General features: G+C 46.7%; 1 protein-coding gene across 2 annotated transcripts; it reads right to left on the bottom strand.

The window, feature by feature from the left end:
* Positions 1 to 7303: 7303 nt before the first annotated feature.
* Positions 7304 to 16860, bottom strand: LOC311116682 (polymeric immunoglobulin receptor-like). 2 transcript variants are annotated; one of them, XM_084191732.1, is made up of 9 exons: positions 16732 to 16860; positions 16243 to 16548; positions 10996 to 11295; positions 10714 to 10825; positions 9106 to 9200; positions 8846 to 8886; positions 8661 to 8744; positions 7960 to 8019; positions 7304 to 7411 (listed from the first exon to the last, which is right to left on the bottom strand). In XM_084191732.1, the coding sequence occupies exons 1-9, from the start codon at positions 16796 to 16798 to the stop codon at positions 7385 to 7387; spliced, it is 1092 nt and encodes a 363-aa protein (XP_084047858.1). In that variant the 5' UTR covers positions 16799 to 16860; the 3' UTR covers positions 7304 to 7384. The 2 variants fall into 2 exon arrangements, with proteins under 2 accessions (XP_084047858.1, XP_084047859.1); XM_084191733.1 differs by lacking the exons at positions 7304 to 7411; positions 7960 to 8019; positions 8661 to 8744; positions 8846 to 8886; positions 9106 to 9200 and adding an exon at positions 9305 to 9476.
* Positions 16861 to 19187: the final 2327 nt, after the last annotated feature.

Raw genomic sequence — 19187 nt, 5'->3', positions numbered from 1 at the left:
TTTTTGACCACTACAGCCTCATCAGTATGTATAATGTAGCTAGTTTGACCATATTGTCAATGTTAAGTATGCTAGCTAAACTCTTATTAGTTGAAGAATTGTTCCGACCAAATCACTAAAAAGCACATGAAGGAAACAAAGTTGTATTTCCGACAGCACAACTAGGAAATAGGAAGTTCTGATGAGCACGTGAATGCAGCATTTCATGGTCGTCACTAGCTTCCATAGCCACAAAGTCATAAACCCCACCCAAAATTATATTTTGAACCTAACCTTAACCCTAACCTAACCACACTGCTAACCTTATGCCTAACCTTAAATCAAATGTTGACTTTGTGGCTGTGGAATCTGACTCGGTGGCTATGGAAGCTAGTGGAATCTGCTTATCATGGTCTGCCCGCGACTCCAGGTCCGGGACGAGCTCTACCCCAGCCTATAAATTGCCATAGCCCCTCCTACGGAAACAATCAAATTCAATAAAGAAACTATACATTCAAAATTGCTAAAAATATTCTAAAAAACATAATAAAAGGTGCCATAAATTAATCAAAGTAAATGTTTACAGAAACCAACTTAAGGTACTTAAACAGTAACATGTGATAAATGCCCCACTGTTCATCAATTCCCCTGCCCTGTACTTTAACAGATTTGGTTTGAACCCCGGGAACCCCTCCACAATTGTCCTTTGACTCTCCACTCGGGTTAATAATTCATTTTGGGCAGACGGAGACCAGGACACGTGAATGTTCAATGGCGACCACAAACAGTTCTGATTTTGTATATAGGTTCAGAACCTTTATGAAACAGCAGAGTTGAAAAATATATAGCAAATATAAATCAAAACTGGATGGTCTTCAGAGATAGATAGGATGGGTTGAGGGTAGCTGAAGGATGGGACTAAAAACAAACAAAAGAGAGCTATTGTAAAATATACTGTGTCCGTAAAATGTATATAGTTTGTATAAGCTGGAAGTAGAAGCTTAAGTGTTGTTGTCCCTTAGTTTACTTGAAAGAGGAGACAGAGGGCTGTGAGACAGAGGTTTAATCCTTGATACATGAAAAGAGGGATGTATACGGAGGGTGAGGGGCTAAGAATCTTAGAGATGGGGAAAGGGCCGATATAACGGGGTGAAAGTTTGCGGAACTCCACCCGGAGGGGCAGATCCCGAGTGGTCAGCCATACCCTCTGCCCGAGATGACAATGGGGAGCTGGGGTCCGATGGCGGTCCGCCTGTCGTCCATACCTGGAGAAGAGCATGCCGGGCTCTCTTCCAGGTACGGCGACAGTGGCGGATGGACATCTGGGCCGAGGGTATGCTGACCTTGTCCTCTTGCTCAGGGAAGAGCGGGGGCCGATATCCCATCGAACACCCGAAAGGCGAGAGACCAGTGACTGAGCAGGGAAGGTTGTTGCGGGCATACAGTGGGGAAAGAATGTATTTAGTCAGCCACCAATTGTGCAAGTTCTCCCACTTAAAAAGATGAGAGAGGCCTGTAATTTTCATCATAGGTACACGTCAACTATGACAGACAAATTGAGATTTTTTTTCTCCAGAAAATCACATTGTAGGATTTTTAATGAATTTATTTGCAAATTATGGTGGAAAATAAGTATTTGGTCACCTACAAACAAGCAAGATTTCTGGCTCTCACAGACCTGTAACTTCTTCTTTAAGAGGCTCCTCTGTCCTCCACTCGTTACCTGTATTAATGGCACCTGTTTGAACTTGTTATCAGTATAAAAGACAACTGTCCACAACCTCAAACAGTCACACTCCAAACTCCACTATGGCCAAGACCAAAGACCTGTCAAAGGACACCAGAAACAAAATTGTAGACCTGCACCAGGCTGGGAAGACTGAATCTGCAATAGGTAAGCAGCTTGGTTTGAAGAAATCAACTGTGGGAGCAATTATTAGGAAATGGAAGACATACAAGACCACTGATAATCTCCCTCGATCTGCGGCTCCACGCAAGATCTCACCCCGTGGGGTCAAAATGATCACAAGAACAGTGAACAGAAATCCCAGAACCACACGGGGGGACCTAGTGAATGACCTGCAGAGAGCTGGGACCAAAGTAACAAAGCCTACCATCAGTAACACACTACGCCGCCAGGGACTCAAATCCTGCAGTGCCAGACGTGTCCCCCTGCTTAAGCCAGTACATGTCCAGGCCCGTCTGAAGTTTGCTAGAGTGCATTTGGATGATCCAGAAGAGGATTGGGAGAATGTCATATGGTCAGATGAAAACAAAATAGAACTTTTTGGTAAAAACTCAACTCGTCGTGTTTGGAGGACAAAGAATGCTGAGTTGCATCCAAAGAACACCATACCTACTGTGAAGCATGGGGGTGGAAATATCATGCTTTGGGGCTGTTTTTCTGTAAAGGGACCAGGACCACTGATCCGTGTAAAGGAAAGAATGAATGGAGCCATGTATCGTGAGATTTTGAGTGAAAACCTCCTTCCATCAGCAAGGGCATTGAAGATGAAACGTGGCTGCGTCTTTCAGCATGACAATGATCCCAAACACACCGCCCGGGCAACGAAGGAGTGGCTTCGTAAGAAGCATTTCAAGGTCCTGGAGTGGCCTAGCCAGTCTCCAGATCTCAACCCCATAGAAAATCAGTTGAAAGTCAGAGTTGAAAGTCCGTGTTGCCCAGCGACAGCCCCAAAACATCACTGCTCTAGAGGAGATCTGCATGGAGGAATGGGCCAAAATACCAGCCACAGTGTGTGAAAACCTTGTGAAGACTTACAGAAAATGTTTGACCTGTGTCATTGCCAACAAAGGGTATATAACAAAGTATTGAGAAACTTTTGTTATTGACCAAATACTTATTTTCCACCATAATTTGCTAATAAATTCATAAAAAATCCTACAATGTGATTTTCTTATTTTGTGTGTCATAGTTGACGTGTACCTATGATGAAAATTACAGGCCTCTCTCATCTTTTTAAGTGGGAGAACTTGCACAATTGGTGGCTGACTAAATACTTTTCCCCCCCACTGTATTCCACCCACACAAGTTGCTGGCTCCAGGAGGTGGGGTTGGCAGAGACGAGGCAACGAAGAGTCGTCTCCAGATCCTGATTGGCTCCCTCCGACTGGCCGTTAGATTGGGGGTGAAAACAGGAGGACAGGCTGGCCGATGCCCCAATGAGGGTGCAGAACGCCTTCCAGAAACAGAACGAAAACAGAGGACCGCGATCGGAGACCACCGGAAGTCCATGGATCCGGAAGACGTGCTGCACCATGAGCTGGGCCATTTCCTTGGCTGAGGGTGACTTGGGAAGGGGAATGAAGTGGGCGGCTTTGGAAAACCTATCCACCAACGTGAGGATAGTGGTTTTGCCATCTGATGGAGGGAGACCCTTGACGAAGTCCAGGGATATATGGGACCAGGTGCGGTGAAGAACGGGAAGAGGTTGAAGGAGGCCAGCCGGAGCTTGCCTTAGAATTTTATTCTGAGTACACACAGTGCAGGAGGTGATGAACATGGAGACGTCATGAACCAAGGTGGGCCACCAAAAAGGTAGTCGTACAAAGGTCAGGGTCCGACGGAAGCCAGGATGGCTGGCCAGTTGGGAGGGATGAGCCCATTCCAGAACTGGGGAACAGGCAGAGTCCGGGACAAAAATCTGGGTAACCGGGCCCCCTCCCCGGGGTCCGGCTGGGAACACTGCGCCTCACGGACCTGGTACTCTATACCCCTGACGAATGCAGCCGCGAGACAAGAGTTAGGGTAGGGCGGTCTCAGGATCCATTGGTGTAGCAGAGGGGCTATAGAGGCGTGAAAGCTCATCCGGCTTCACATTCTTGGATCCCGGGCTGAATGAGATGGTGAAGTTGAACCGAGTGAATAGCAGGGCCTGTCGAGATTTCCTGGAGTTGAGGCGCTTGGCGGTGTGGAGATATTCCAGGTTCTTGTGATCCATCCACACTATGAAAGGGTGTTCCTTCCTCTCTAACCAGTGCCTCCACTCCTCTAACGCCATCTTAACCGTGAAGAGTTCTCGGTTACCCGCGTCGTAATTCCTTTCAGTGGTGTTGAGACGATGGGAGAAGAAAGTGCAGGGATGCAACATTTGGTCTTGGGCCGAACGCTGGGACAGGACAGACCCCAATCTGATGTCCAAGGCGTCGACCTCCAACACGAACTGCCGGGACTGATCCGGATGGATTAGGATGGGGGCGGTTGTGAATCGGTGCTTGAGGTCCAAGAACGCCCGGTCTGCACCTGGAGACCACGTGATCGGGACCTTGGGAGAGGTGAGTGCTGAAAAACATGGAGGACATGTTCTTGAGCCAAGCGGGAAAAAACGAGAATGTCATTGAGGTAGACGAACACGAACTGGTTCAACTTGTCACGGAGAACATTGTTAACCAGGGCCTGGAACACTGCAGGAGCGTTGGTCAGTCTGAATGGCATAACAAGGTATTCGTAGTGCCTGCTAGCCGTGTTAAAGGATGTCTTCCACTCGTCCCCTTCCCGTATCCTTACCAGATGGTAGGCGTTCAGGAGGTCCAACTTGGAGAAGATGGTAGCCCCCTGGAGAGACTCAAAAGCCGAGGCGATGAGGTGAAGTGGGTAACGGTTTTTAACCGTGATGTCATTCAGGCCCCGGTAGTCGATACGCAGGCGCAAGGTTTTGTCCTTCTTCTCCACAAAGAAAAACCCTGTGCCGGCGGGGGAGGCAGAATGACGGATACACCCTGCAGCCAGGGAGTCCTCAATGTACGTTTCCATCGCCTTGGTCTCCGGACCCGACAGGGAATAGAGCCACCCCTGAGGCGGTGCAGTGCCCGGGAGAAGGTCAATGGCGCAGTCATAGGGCCGAAGCGGAGGAAGTGAGGTGGCACGGGCCTTGCTGAAAACCTCCCGGATGTCCTGGTATTCCATGGGAATGGCGAAAAGGTCAGAGACTTTACCCAAGCCTGCAGGAAGACGTCCCAGGGCATGCTGCGCCTACTTCAGGCATTGAGCATGGCAGAATGCGGTCCAATCATTGATTGAACCCACAGTCCAGTCCACAAGGGGATTGTGTCTATTGGAGCCATGAAAACCCCAACACAACGGGCACCTGAGGGGATTCGATAAGTAGAAACTGGATCGTCTCGCGTTGGTTGCCTGACACTCGCAGGTTGATAGGAAACATGTTGTGGGTGACTCTGCCAATAGAACGCTCATCCAGCGCTCCGACGTCCATGGGAATGGAGAGGGTTTGAGTGGGGATTCCCAACTCTGACACCAGGGTAGCGTCCATAAAACTCTTGTCGGCCCCAGAGTCAATGAGTACCGGGAGAGATTTGGACCGGTCACCGCACAGCAGGATGGCATGGAGAGGGGTACGAGTAATGGGAGACTGGACATTCTCCGTAATGGCCACCAGTGTACTCATACCTCCTGATGAGCCGGGTCTTTTTACAGGACAGGTAGAAATATAATGACAGCCCTATGTGTTCATTCTGTGTAACCATTCGGCAGGAGACAATCTAGCTCTGCCAAGTTGCATAGGCGAGTCGGCAACCCTCTGTGATTTCTGAGAGAACTCGGGTGACATCGGATTCACTCGAAAGTGTAGACTTTGGAGATTTCCGGGATTCCTTGGAGGCGAGGTGGAAATTGAGGACGTGCGAGGGCAACCGGAACAGAAGATGAGGGAGTACTGGGAGAGAAAAGCTTGGCAGGTTCCAGAATCTCCAGCATAGCGCTCCGGAGGTAAGCATGGTTCTCGGGACACCGTAGTAGGCTGGGAAGAAATGCCGCTGGTGGCTGGGTTGCTGAGAGTCTGGGGGATTAAAGTAGTGGCTGCTGCCTAATAGACAATCTGCTGACTTTCTCCTGCAATGTATGGAAAGCACAGCCGTGGCGTTCAGCCAAGGTCTGGAATCCTTCCATAAGGTTGTGAAGTAACTCCTCGTGTCTTGCAATGGTGGCTCAGTGGGAGGAGACGGCGTCGCAGAGCTTGTCCGAGTCTGCTGGGTCAGCCAGTTTGTACTATCAGGAATCAGGATAAGACCCATATGCAAACAGTTCAAATCATAGATGTTTATTACAAAACAGTGGGCAGGCAAACGACAGGTCAAGGGCAGGCAGAGGTCAGTAATCCAGGGCAGAGTCAATAAGGTAGAGAACGGCAGGCAGGCTCAGGGTCAGGTCAGGCAGAGGTTTGTAAACCAGGTCAGAGTCAGATAGGTCCAGGACAGCAGGCATGCTCGGAATCAGGACAGGTAGAATAGGTCAGAACCGGGAGAACTAGAAAACAGGGACTAGAGAGAATAGAAGTACGGGAAAAACACGCTGGTAGGCTTGACGAAACAGGACAAACTGGCAACAGACAAACAGAAAACACAGGTAGAAATGCACAGGAGATACTGGGGAAAATGGGCTACACCTGGAGGGGGATGGAGACAAGCACAAGACAGGTGAAACAGATCAGGGTGTGTTTTGGAAAATAACCACTATACTTTATTACAAATAAGGTCTTACAGAGTTTTTGTTGCATCAAGAAATGACTTTATTAAAGTTTTCAACAAAGCCGATACCAGTCTGCAGAGGGGCACACATCCTTAAGGTCTCCCTCCATCTTATATAGTCCTCTTCAGTTTTCCTGCTCTTTTATTCCTCCGCCCACTTCCTTTGTCCCTGAGGACGGCTGAACTATTACTCCAACCAATCACCCGCTCCCCTGTCTTGCACACACACTCATGTTTAGTTTAAACATGACAAGGCCCTAAATTACACAAACCTCACCCCCTCATGCTGTAATCAATCAAGAAGATACCAAGGAGACAAAGGTCTAGCCCAAACTCTATTCAACCCTGGTGCTGCTCCCTTCACTGTGTTTGAAGAGAGAGACAAAAACAAACGGCCCAATTCAGTTAGCCACAAAGAATGTTAACTATATGTTCATGATTAACTCAATTTTATCTGATAATCCATAAAAAATACACATCAGGTGTGACAGATGTCCATTGTGCAATATAGACAGTATAGTACATTTTATTATCGCAGTACAGTAGTTATTATACATAGTAGCTACTATACTATACTATCTATACTTTTGATCATGATTAGTTACAGGCATAGGACAATTAATTAGGTGACAGAAATAAGATGATGATGTAAAAAACAAGTGACAGGGGTAAAAGGTGGGTGACACATAACTACTATAACAGATAGTGTATGGGGTGACAAGAAAACTAACACAGCAGACTGTCTTCAGTAGTTTATGGACACAAAAGGATAGAGGGGTCTTTCTGGGGTGGGTTAAGAGGTATGACAAAAGCATATTGGAGGCAGATAGATGTTGAGACCCAGGAGAGGGGAGTGGGCTGTCCTTCCAGGATAAGGACTCCACCAAGGTCACTCAGTCAGTCACTGCTGTGCTGCTGCTGCCCTCTGCTGGAGAGAACGTGTAACATTCAGTCACATTCATTGTGGTGACATTTCCAATAATAATAATAATATGCCATTTAGAAGACGCTTTATCCAAAGCAACTTACAGTCATGTGTGCATAAATTTTTACGTATGGGTGGTCCTGGGGATCGAACCCACTACCCTGGCGTTACAAGCGCCATGCTCTACCAATTGAGCTACAGAGGACCAATAGATACAGATCTAGGATCAGCTTCCCCTCCCCCAATCCTAACCTTAACCTTAAGTGGGATTTTTTTTTAAATCTGACCGAAGATCAGCATCTAGGGGCAACTTCAGCCTAAACCCAGGCACACTCCACACTGTAATGTTATGGATACACACTGAAAACAATGAGGTTAGCTGGTCACAATGTGATGATACAGTTTTTCATACAGCAAACTAAAAAGACTAAGAAAGATTTGTGTGATTAAAGAGTGACGTTTACTACACATAGCAATGTGGTGTTGTCTGTATCTTTGTTGAGAGATCAGCATCATCTGGTACAACAGACAGAGGAGACACCAACACTGACCTGTGTGGTCACCTGTAGAGCTAGTGAGCTGTAGACCACATTATCATCTGGTTCTGCTGCCTACAGAGGAGGAACAGGTAGAGAGGTGAACAGGGACATTTTGTCATGATAGATTGTACCATGAAATTGACATTTATATAATGGTGATACAGAGAACATGTTTACTAAACAATCAACCAATCCATACATTTATTAAAGTACCTTAATATGAAGCTGTGGCTAGAACACATCCAACTAGATGAACAACATCAGCCTACCTGTATGTGAGCTGTCTGAATAAGACAACCACGATGGGAATAATAATAATAATAGTAATAATAGTAATAGTAATAATAATAGTAATAATAAGAATAATAAGAATAGTAATAATAATAATAGTAATAGTAGTAATAGTAATAATAATAATAACCACAGTGGGAATAGTAATAATAGTAATAGTAATAATAATAGTAATAATAATAATAATAATAATAATAATAATAATAATAATAATAGTAATATTAATAATAGCAATAGTAACAATAATAATAGTAATAATAATAATAGTAATAATAATAATAGTAAAAATAATAATAATAACCACAGTGGGAATACGTCTGTAGACTATTATGTTTTGGATGTGTTTTGTCCTTTTCTCATCGTTGAAACAACATTATATGTATAAAAATATTGTCAAATCCATTTCATTCGTTCATTCTTACCTTGGTCTGTAACTTTAGCTGGGTCTTCCTCTTTAAGACGACAGTACTGTACGTTACATCATCATTGTCAGGAAATGGGTCCTGCTGGTAGAGAGACGGACACAGACTCATACTGTATGGAAATGACTATATCAAGAATAGAAAGGTGCATGTATGATTGAAAAGACAAGATGAACGTAGCCCACCGCTGCAGTGCTTGTTGGCTGGTTCTCAGCTTTATTGTCCTCTAGAGAGGGAGAAATGAATGTCCTCTGTGTTACAGTGGACCCATACCTGATTGGCAGTTACGTTTCATGTCACTTCAACACCACCTGTCTCCTCAGAGCTAAATGAAGGTGTACTGTACGTACATTCCATAATGTGTGCACAATTCATTCTATTGTATATTCCAATACTATAATATATTGTAATGTATTTAATTAATATATTTTAAATAAATACTTACTATGCTTTGTCCACATCTTCCATGTGACTAGGATACCAGCTGTCACCACCACCAACATGCCCAGAGAGATCAGTAGGACTTTCACATCTATGGAACTGGTGGATGGCATGCTCTATAAGAACTTTTACATTGATCATTATAAATAGATCATTTGTGAAAAAGTTATAATTTGTTGTTTGCAGCTATACACGTGCGGAACTTCACCATGCAAATAAAGATATTATATTATTACTATTGAGATTATTACTATACAAATGAGGTTGACTTTAAGTGTGCAACCTTTTTTCGACAGTGTGCTGGTCTCTATCTCGTCCAGTATTGTTATGTTGACTCCTACGCACCTGGAACAGACACTTTTCAGTAGTAAGGACCTTAAAAGAGCGCAGACGGCCTCTGATCATATAAGTTTGCAATTTAACCATGCAAATGATAGACTGAGAATAACAGCAACATTGCTGCTACTTCTCACAAGGCAACCACAGAGATGTTATTCTACCCAAGAGGAAATGGTAACTCACGGGGCACACACTGGTTAAATCAACGTTGTTTGAACGTAATTTCTCAACGTATTGTGACGTGGAATCAATGTAAAAAATATATTGGGTTTGAAAAAAGTCATCAACCAGTACTGTTTTCAGCTCTTAAATACATTGACTTAACCTGACTAACAGGTTGTTACATCAATCTATTTTTAACATAATCATCAAAACTATGTATGTTGAAATTGCGTTGAAAACATCAAATGTGATTTTTCTGTCTATATTCGATTGGGTGGTTGAAATTATGTTGAATTTGAGATTTGATTAGACATATTTTATTTGACCTTGTTCCAATGTTGATAGTAAAATGGTATGTTTGAATCAACTTCATTGTTTCAATGTCATGCTTTTAACCTAAATAAAGAGGTATATTGAAATACAACGTGAAGCCACAGTCCTGAACAGTCACTCCTACTGGTATATATGGGGTAATGCACTTCAGTGAGAACCAGTCTACCATCCAGATGCCTACCTCTATGTACACTGCTTAGCTTTGGAAACAAGCTGTGTTCAATTCAGCTAAACTATCATGTCAACACATTTAGACATTGATCAGTTTCCACACTAATTTGCGTAGATTACCTAAATAATGTTAAATAGTTGAAAGTAACTCCTCTAACTTCTCTTACACAAGCTGTATGTGAAAGTAAATTCAGAGTGAGGTTGGGTTTATGTAGGCTACATTGACATCTGATTTGCCCAACAACGAACACCATCATTTCAACGTGAAGCTAGGTATGCTATCATTCGGCCTTGGTTGATTGTATCTTTGGAAGTTTAGAAACTTGAAGAAATTATATGATTACTATTGAAATTACGTTAATTTTATGTGTGCAACTCATTCAAAATGAGTGAGAATGACACCAACATTGCTGCTACTTCTCACAAGGCAACCACAGAGATGTTCTACCAAGACGAAGTGCTAACAGTCTCTATATGCATTTAGGAGGATGTTTGGTTAGCTTTAACTGTTGTAGTGTATGATGAAATTGTAACGCTTCTTTGTGTTCATATTATCAAACAATTGCCATAATATGTGGGATAATAGAGCTGAATGAGTGATAATAACCTCTGGTGGACGTCCTCCATGTTCCCATCAGCTCCTTGACTTGTGTTGTCAATCTGAACAGGCTCAGCAGTTGGAGAGGCAGAGGGTTGTTGATTGGTTGGAGCTTGGTTTGCTGTGAGATAAAATAACAATGCCATCAATGAAATTACTGGGATACCAGATAGTCAGGTTGTATAGCAACATCACATTCATAGTTAATATTACAATTTGTTCCAGATGATACCACTGGATAAAACAGAGTGAATCATGTTTGATCATAAAGTATGTGATTGATCTACTCACTTGACGTCATTGTAGTGGTTCTCTGTGTTGCAGTTTGTTGACTGACAGTGATGTGAACAGGCATCCCTAGTTCTCCCACTCTACACCAATACCAGTCAGTGTTCTCCATCTTCAGTCCAGTCATAGTCACTGTTAAGACTTTTCTGATACCCATTAATGGCACAGAATACCCACTTCTACAACCACCACCCATCCTGCACCACTTCATATCTCCAGAGTTACTAGAGTAACAACGGACAGTGACACTCCCTCCTTCTACTCCAGTCACCTCCTGTTGGTCCACATAGAGTTCTGGAATACCTGAACACAGAGGTAAAAAACAAGAATTCAGAGGAGAAAAAAGTGTTTTTACAACAGGCTCCTAACAAATTCCTTAAAGCTGCAGTCTGTGATTGGTACATCCATTGTTGGTCTTTTAAATTCATGATAATTATATATAGCCATTAATTATTGAAGAATTTAACTTGCCTCACGAGTTTAGTTCAACTGTTACCCCATCATGACCCCAAATATATTCTTGTTTTACTCAGTGGTTTGTAAATAATTTGTAAACATGGTCAGTTCTTGCACCTACGTATACAGTATATCTCTGTCTATGAATTTCAGACTGGTTATGTCAGTTTGGCACCGATGTGGATGTGATGAGGAGTCAGGCGCAGGACACAGAGGTTTAGTCCAACAAACTTTACTATAGTAAAGTGAACAATAATCAATACACGACCTCGAAAATACAGAGGCGAGAACAGTACGCAACATGCGTAAAACAAAACATGTAGAGCGCAAAACACGCAGCTCAAACGACACGCGGACAACAACACACAATATAACTAACACAAAACAGGGAACTTATAGGACACGTAATTAGGACACAAACAGACACAGGTGTACCAGACAGACCAAAGCAATCAACACACGAAACATACAACGGTGGCAGCTAGTATTCCGGGGACGGCGAACGCCGAAGCCTGCCCGAACCAGGAGGAGGAGCAGCCTCGGCCGAAACCGTGACAGTACCCCCCCCTTGACGCGCGGCTCCAGCCGTGCGCCGACCCCGGTCTCGGGGACGGCCAGGAGGACGCGGACCCGGGCGCGTGGGATGCCCACGGTGGAAATCTGTGAGGAGGGATGGGTCGAGGATGTCCCTCCTAGGCACCCAGCACCGTTCCTCCGGACCGTACCCCTCCCACTCCACGAGATACTGGAGACCACTCCTCCGGCGCCTCGAGTCCAATATAGTCCGGACCCTGTACGCCGGTGCCCCCTCGATGTCCAAAGGGGGTGGAGGGGTCTCTCCTATCTCCTCTTCTTGGAGTGGACCAGCTACCACCGGCCTGAGAAGAGACACATGGAACGAGGGGTTAATATTTCTGTACTCAATAGGCAGTTGTAATCTGTAACACACCTCGTTCAATCGTCTCAGGATTTTGAAGGGCCCCACAAACCGCCGACCCAGCTTCCGGCAGGGCAGGCGGAGGGGCAGGTTTCGAGTCGAGAGCCAGACTCGATCTCCCGGTGCGTACACCGGCCCCTCACTGCGGTGGCGATCGGCGCTCGCCTTTTGTTGACGGATGGCACGCTGCAGATGGACATGGGCAGCGTCCCACGTCTCCTCCGAGCGCCGAATCCACTCGTCCACCGCAGGGGCCTCGGTCTGGCTCTCGTGCCACGGTGCCAGGACCGGCTGATACCCTAAAATACACTGGAAAGGTGTTAATCCGGTGGAGGAGTGGCGGAGAGAGTTCTGGGCCATCTCTGCCCAGGGGATATACCTCGACCACTCCTCCGGCCGGTCCCGGCAATAGGACATCAAAAACCTACCCACATCCTGGTTCACACGTTCAACCTGCCCATTGCTCTCTGGGTGGTACCCCGAGGTAAGGCTAACTGAGACCCCCAGGCGTTCCATGAAAGCCCGGGACAGGGCATCTGCCTTACCGTTCTGGGACCCAGGGATGTATGTGATCTTAAAAACAAACCGGGTCAGGAACATGTTCCACCTAGCCTGACGAGGGTTCAATCTCCTAGCTGCCCGGATGTACTCCAGGTTACGGTGATCAGTCAGAATGAGGAAAGGGTGTTGAGCCCCCTCAAGCCAATGCCTCCACTCCTTTAGGGCCTGGACTACAGCTAACAGCTCCCTGTCCCCAACGTCATAATTGCGCTCCGCCGAGCTGAGCTTCTTAGAGTAGAACGCACAGGGGCGGAGCTTAGGTGGCGTGCCGGACCGTTGTGACAGGACTGCCCCAATACCGGTCTCGGACGCGTCCACCTCTACTTGGAAAGTAGGATCCGGATGCGCCAGCACCGGGGCCGAGGTGAACAGGTTCTTCAGCTTGACAAATGCCCTGTCCGCCTCAGCTGACCACCGCAAGCGCACCGGACCCCCCTTTAGCAGGGACGTAATGGGAGCTGCAACCTGTCCAAAGCCCCGGATAAACCTCCGGTAGTAATTAGCAAAACCCAAGAACCGCTGCACCTCTTTTACGGTGGTTGGAGTTTGCCAATTACGCACAGCCGCTACCCGATCTACCTCTATCTCCACGCCAGACGCGGACAACCGATAACCCAAAAAGGAGACGGACTCCTGGAAGAACAGGCATTTCTCTGCCTTGACATACAAGTCATGCTCCAACAGTCGTCTCAATACTCGGCGCACCTGGGCTACATGCTCGGCTCGTGTAGAAGAATACACTAGAATGTCGTCAATGTACACCACTACACCCTGCCCATGCATGTCCCGGAAAATCTTGTCAACAAAGGATTGGAAGACTGAAGGAGCATTCATTAACCCGTATGGCATGACGAGATACTCGTAATGACCCGAGGTGGTGCTAAATGCTGTTTTCCATTCATCCCCCTCCCTAATGCGCACCAAATTGTACGCGCTCCTGAGATCCAACTTTGTGAAGAACCGCGCTCCGCGTAATGACTCCGTCATCGTCGCAATCAGTGGAAGTGGGTAACTGTATTTTACTGTGATCTGATTGAGACTACGGTAATCAATACACGGGCGCAATCCCCCATCCTTCTTCTTCACAAAGAAGAAACTCGAGGAGACCGGAGAAGTAGAGGACCGTATGTATCCCTGTGCCAAGGACTCGGCTATGTAAGTCTCCATAGCCGCAGTCTCCTCTTGAGACAGGGGATACACATGACTCCTGGGAAGAGCTGCTCCGGTCTGGAGATTTATCGCACAGTCCCCCTGTCTATGAGGAGGTAGCCGTGCTGCCCTCGATTTGCTAAACGCTAGTGCTAAATCCTCATACTCGGGGGGAATGCGCAGTGCGGGCACTTGGTTCGGACTCTCTACCGAGGTCGCCCCTATGGAAACACCTAGACATCTCCCTACACACTGGGCAGACCACTCCATAAGAGCCCTCTGTTGCCACGCTATGGTAGGATCGTGGGTGCTTAACCAGGGAAGCCCCAACACCACTGGGTACGCAGGAGAGTCAATCAGATAGAACTGAATGATTTCCTCATGACCCCCCTGCGTCGTCATCGTCAGCGGTGCTGTGACATCCCTGATCAGACCCGACCCCAACGGCCGGCTGTCTAATGCGTGGACAGGGAATGGAACTTCTACCGGCCGAAGGGGAATTCCTAACCTAGCACAAAATGCCCGATCAATAAAGTTCCCAGCTGCGCCTGAATCTACTAGCGCCTTATGCTGGGAATGAGGTGCCACCTGTGGAAAACACACAGGAATACTCATGTGACCAACAGAGAGCTCTGGGTAAGTGGGGCGCCTACTCACCTGAAATGACTCCCCAGTGCGTGACCTGTTGTCCCCTCTCTCAGAAGACCCTCCCCAGCACCTGGCCGCGGTGTGTCCTCCACGGCCACAGTTGGTGCAGGGGGTGGCCCCCCTCGGGTTCTCCCTCCTCCTCTCTCTAGCGCCAGCACCCCCGAGCTCCATAGGAATTGGCTCGGAGGTGCTGGAGGATGGAATGGACGACCCCCACTCGGGACGTCCGCGGGTGGCCAGCAGGGTGTCAAGCCGGATGGAGATGTCCACCAGCTGGTCGAAGCATAGGTTGGTGTCCCTGCAGGCCAGCTCACGACGAACGTCCTCTCGCAGGCTACACCGGTACTGGTCGATGAGGGCCCTCTCATTCCATCCTGCATCCGCAGCTAACGTCCGGAACTCCAGTGCGAACTCCTGTGCGCTCCTCTTCTCCTGTCGGAGGTAGAACAGACGCTCCCCCGCCGCCTTCCCTTCAGGTGGGTGATCGAAGACTGCCCGGAAGCGGCGGGAGAACTCAGCGTAGGTGATGGTAGCTGCGTCTATTCTCCTCCATTCGGCGTTGGCCCACTCCAACACCTTTCCGGATAGACAGGAGATGAGGGCGGAGACGCTCTCGTATCCCGAGGGCGCTGGGTGTATAGTATCCAGGTATAGTTCTACCTGCAGGAGGAACCCCTGACACCCGGCTGCAGAACCGTCATATGCCCTCGGGAGCGAGAGCCGAATACCACTGGGTTCCGGCGCTGAGAGACGAGGACTGACCGGTGGTGATGGGATGGTGTATGAGGACGTGGGCATTCTCCATTAGCCAACCGGTGCAGAGTGTTGGACACCTCGCCCAGAACGGCCTCCAGTTGCCGGATCATGGAGTCCTGCTGACTGAGCCGTTCTTCTAGCGACCAGGTTGTCGTCGCTGATCCTGCTGACTCCATAGATGGTGTGTTGTTCTGTCAGTTTGGCACCGATGTGGATGTGATGAGGAGTCAGGCGCAGGACACAGAGGTTTAGTCCAACAAACTTTACTATAGTAAAGTGAACAATAATCAATACACAACCTCGAAAATACAGAGGCGAGAACAGTACGCAACATGCGTCAAACAAAACATGTAGAGCGCAAAACACGCAGCTCAAACGACACGCGGACAACAACACACAATATAACTAACACAAAACAGGGAACTTATAGGACACGTAATTAGGACACAAACAGACACAGGTGTACCAGACAGACCAAAGCAATCAACACACGAAACATACAACGGTGGCAGCTAGTATTCCGGGGACGGCGAACGCCGAAGCCTGCCCGAACCAGGAGGAGGAGCAGCCTCGGCCGAAACCGTGACAGGTTACACATTTATCATTTCATTTGTTGTAAAACAATATTTATAATTGGGTCATTATTTTGTATTTGACATTGCAGGTTTACAGGACAATCCATAGGACATTGCTGAGCACTATTCATTCTACTTTACTAGATACAAACAGTGAAGGGATCTTACCTGGAGTGACAGATAGGTAGAACCATTGTATCCTGATATCTGGTCCTCCATTGATCTCCACAACACACCTGTAATTCTCAGAGTCCCGTGACTTCAGGTTAGTCATGGTCATAGTGAAGATTCTCTTGTTGATGTCATCAGAGATTGAGGCCTTACCACTGATCTTAGGATGGTCAGTGCGTACCACATAAGAACATCCATGCCAAAGTAATCCTTTACACCAGTATTTCACATGGTTGGTGTGATTCAGATCATAGTGACATGGGATGGTGATGGAGCCTCCTGTCTGCACAGACACATACCTCACTGTGGACACATCAACACAAAACACATTTAGGTTGGAATTCAACAGAATCTGCACTCCAGAAAAAAAATCCCATTGCTTATACACTATGAAACAGCTTGTTAATGATTGAGATTTATTACACCGTGTTTACAGTGAATTGACCCACTGGACTTCAGCCCTTTATAGAAACATGTTACACATACCTGCTGATACTCTGTAGAGGATGAGGAAGAGGAGGAGGAGGAGGAGGAGGGAGAGATGAAGAGCCATGTTTATTGTTTCAGTCTGCCTGGTATATTATATGGTACCTGAGTACAAATGTGTGTCAAGTACCAAGGTACCAGCCAGAATGACTCTACTTCCTAATGTTAATAGACTTCACTGTCTGTAACTCTCTTCCTGCTTCTGTTTGTGTGTACATGGCCCCCTCAGTGGTAGATAGCAACTATTGCATCATATGGACTAGTTTAACCCCAGAATCAAAGTCACTACAAAGTACTGCATATGCTAGAAATGTATAGATTTGAGGGGTCATGTGCTACAGAGATGTAGTGATGAGTACTAGACCAAGACCTCCACAGACTCTCACTTTAAACCAGGTTCATGGTTCAGGGTCCTCCGAACCACAACCCAGTCTGATATTATTTTACGTTCAACAAGAACGCTCTCTGTCTCTCTCCCTCTTCTATACAGGAAATGAACAGCTCACAACCACAGATGTCCTCTAAGCAAAAGTGTGAAAGTTAGCTCAGAATGCCATAATGTCATGTTAAATACTGAGCTATTCATTCTGTTGTTGGCTCCAATACAGCAAACTACTTCAGATACATCAGAATGTCACTCTCAAAATCACAGAGCACAGAGCTCACATCATGTTGTGCTAATGATCTTGAGAAGAATAAAATGTCTTTAAAAATATTCATGATTTTTTTTTTGATAGCTTTCATACTATTTTCACATGTATGTGGTAACATTTCACAACTCTTAGTACAAAACTCAAAACAGATCATCAAAAAGGCAGTTTTTTCAAATCTTTAAGCACATTTTCAATTGACTAATAAGTACAACACACAAAATCACACCAACATTTTCACCAAACATAATCAGTGTTTCATCTAGAAATACCTTTCATATAAAGCAAATGCCTTTCACAATGTAATAATCACAATACTTTTCAAATGATTTTCTTATCATTTGTTTAAATACATTTGACCATCACTTAATCCAACAGTGCATAATGGTTAATCACTTAACCGTTTGGTAAAACTATAGATTTTGATCTGGTTTGCCTGCTACATATGGATTTTGAGAACTACAGAAATACAATATGTGTTTATTTACATTTACATTTACGTCATTTAGCAGACGCTCTTATCCAGAGCGACTTACAAATTGGTGCATTCACCTTATAGCCAGTGAACTGTGCTTCCGCAGAGGTAGGGGGGCCAGCAGGCCAGAGGTGGATGAACGCAATGCCCTCGTTTGGGTGTAGGGACTGATCATAGCCTGAAGGTACGGAGGTGCTGTTCCCCTCACAGCTCCGTAGGCAAGCACCATGGTCTTGTAGCAGATGCAAGCTTCAACTGGAAGCCAGTGGAGTGTGCGGAGGAGCGGGGTGACGTGAGAGAACTTGGGAAGGTTGAACACCAGACGGGCTGCGGCATTCTGGATGAGTTGTAGGGGTTTAATGGCACAGGCAGGGAGCCCAGCCAACAGCGAGTTGCAGTAATCCAGATGGGAGATGTCAAGTGCCTGGATTAGGACCTGTGCCGCTTCCTGTGTAAGGCAGGGTCGTACTCTCCGAATGTTGTAGAGCATGAACCTACAGGATCGGGTCACCGCCTTGATGTTAGTTGAACGACAGGGTGTTGTCCAGGGTCACGCCAAGGCTCTTCGCACTCTGGGAGGAGGACACAACGGAGATGTCATCCGTGATGGCGAGATCATGGAACGGGCAGTCCTTCCCCGGGAGGAAGAGCAGCTCCGTCTTGCCGAGGTTGAGCTTGAGGTGGTGATCCGTCATCCACACTGATATGTCTGCCAGACATGCAGAGATGCGATTCGCCACCTGGTTATCAGAAGGGGGAAAGGAGAAGATTAGTTGTGTGTCGTCTGTGTAGCAATGATAGGAGAGGCCATGGGAGGACATGACAGAGCCAAGTGACTTGGTGTATAGCGAGAATAGGAGAGGGCCTAGAACTGAGCCCTGGGGGACACCAGTGGTGAGAGCACATGGTGCGGAGACAGATTCTCGCCACGCCACTTGGTAGGAGCGAGCGGTCAGGTAGGACGCAATCCAAGAGTGAGCCGCGCCGGAGATGCCCAACTCGGAGAGGGCGGAGAGGAGGATCTGATGGTTCACAGTATCAAAGGCAGCAGACTTGTCTAGAAGGACAAGAGCAGAGGAGAGAGAGTTAGCTTTAGCAGTGCGGAGAGCCTCCGTGACACAGTGAAGAGCAGTCTCAGTTGAATGACTAGTCTTGAAACCTGACTGGTTTGGATCAAGAAGGTAATTCTGGGAGAGATAGCAAGAGAGTTGGCTAAAGACGGCACGCTCAAGAGTTTTGGAGAGAAAAGAAAGAAGGGATACTGGTCTGTAGTTGTTGACATCAGAGGGATCGAGTGTTGGTTTTTTGAGAAGGGGTGCAACTCTCGCTAT

The sequence above is a fragment of the Coregonus lavaretus genome, assembly GCF_964263955.1.
Source record: "Coregonus lavaretus genome assembly, contig: HAP1_SCAFFOLD_1169, whole genome shotgun sequence".
Lineage (NCBI taxonomy): Eukaryota > Metazoa > Chordata > Actinopteri > Salmoniformes > Salmonidae > Coregonus > Coregonus lavaretus.
Note: the sequence above shows the minus strand (reverse complement) of the source record. Positions and strands in the feature narration are given on the sequence as shown.

Excerpts from the sequence above, each read along its gene's own strand:
- LOC311116682 (XM_084191732.1), bottom strand. The coding sequence starts at position 16,798 with ATGGCTCTTCATCTCTCCCTCCTCCTCCTCCTCCTCCTCTTCCTCATC. Across the intron at positions 10,826-10,995 it reads AACCACTACAATGACGTCAA|CAAACCAAGCTCCAACCAAT; the intron begins GTGAGTAGATCA and ends TTTATCTCACAG. Across the intron at positions 8,745-8,845 it reads AGCCAACAAGCACTGCAGCG|CAGGACCCATTTCCTGACAA; the intron begins GTGGGCTACGTT and ends TCTCTCTACCAG.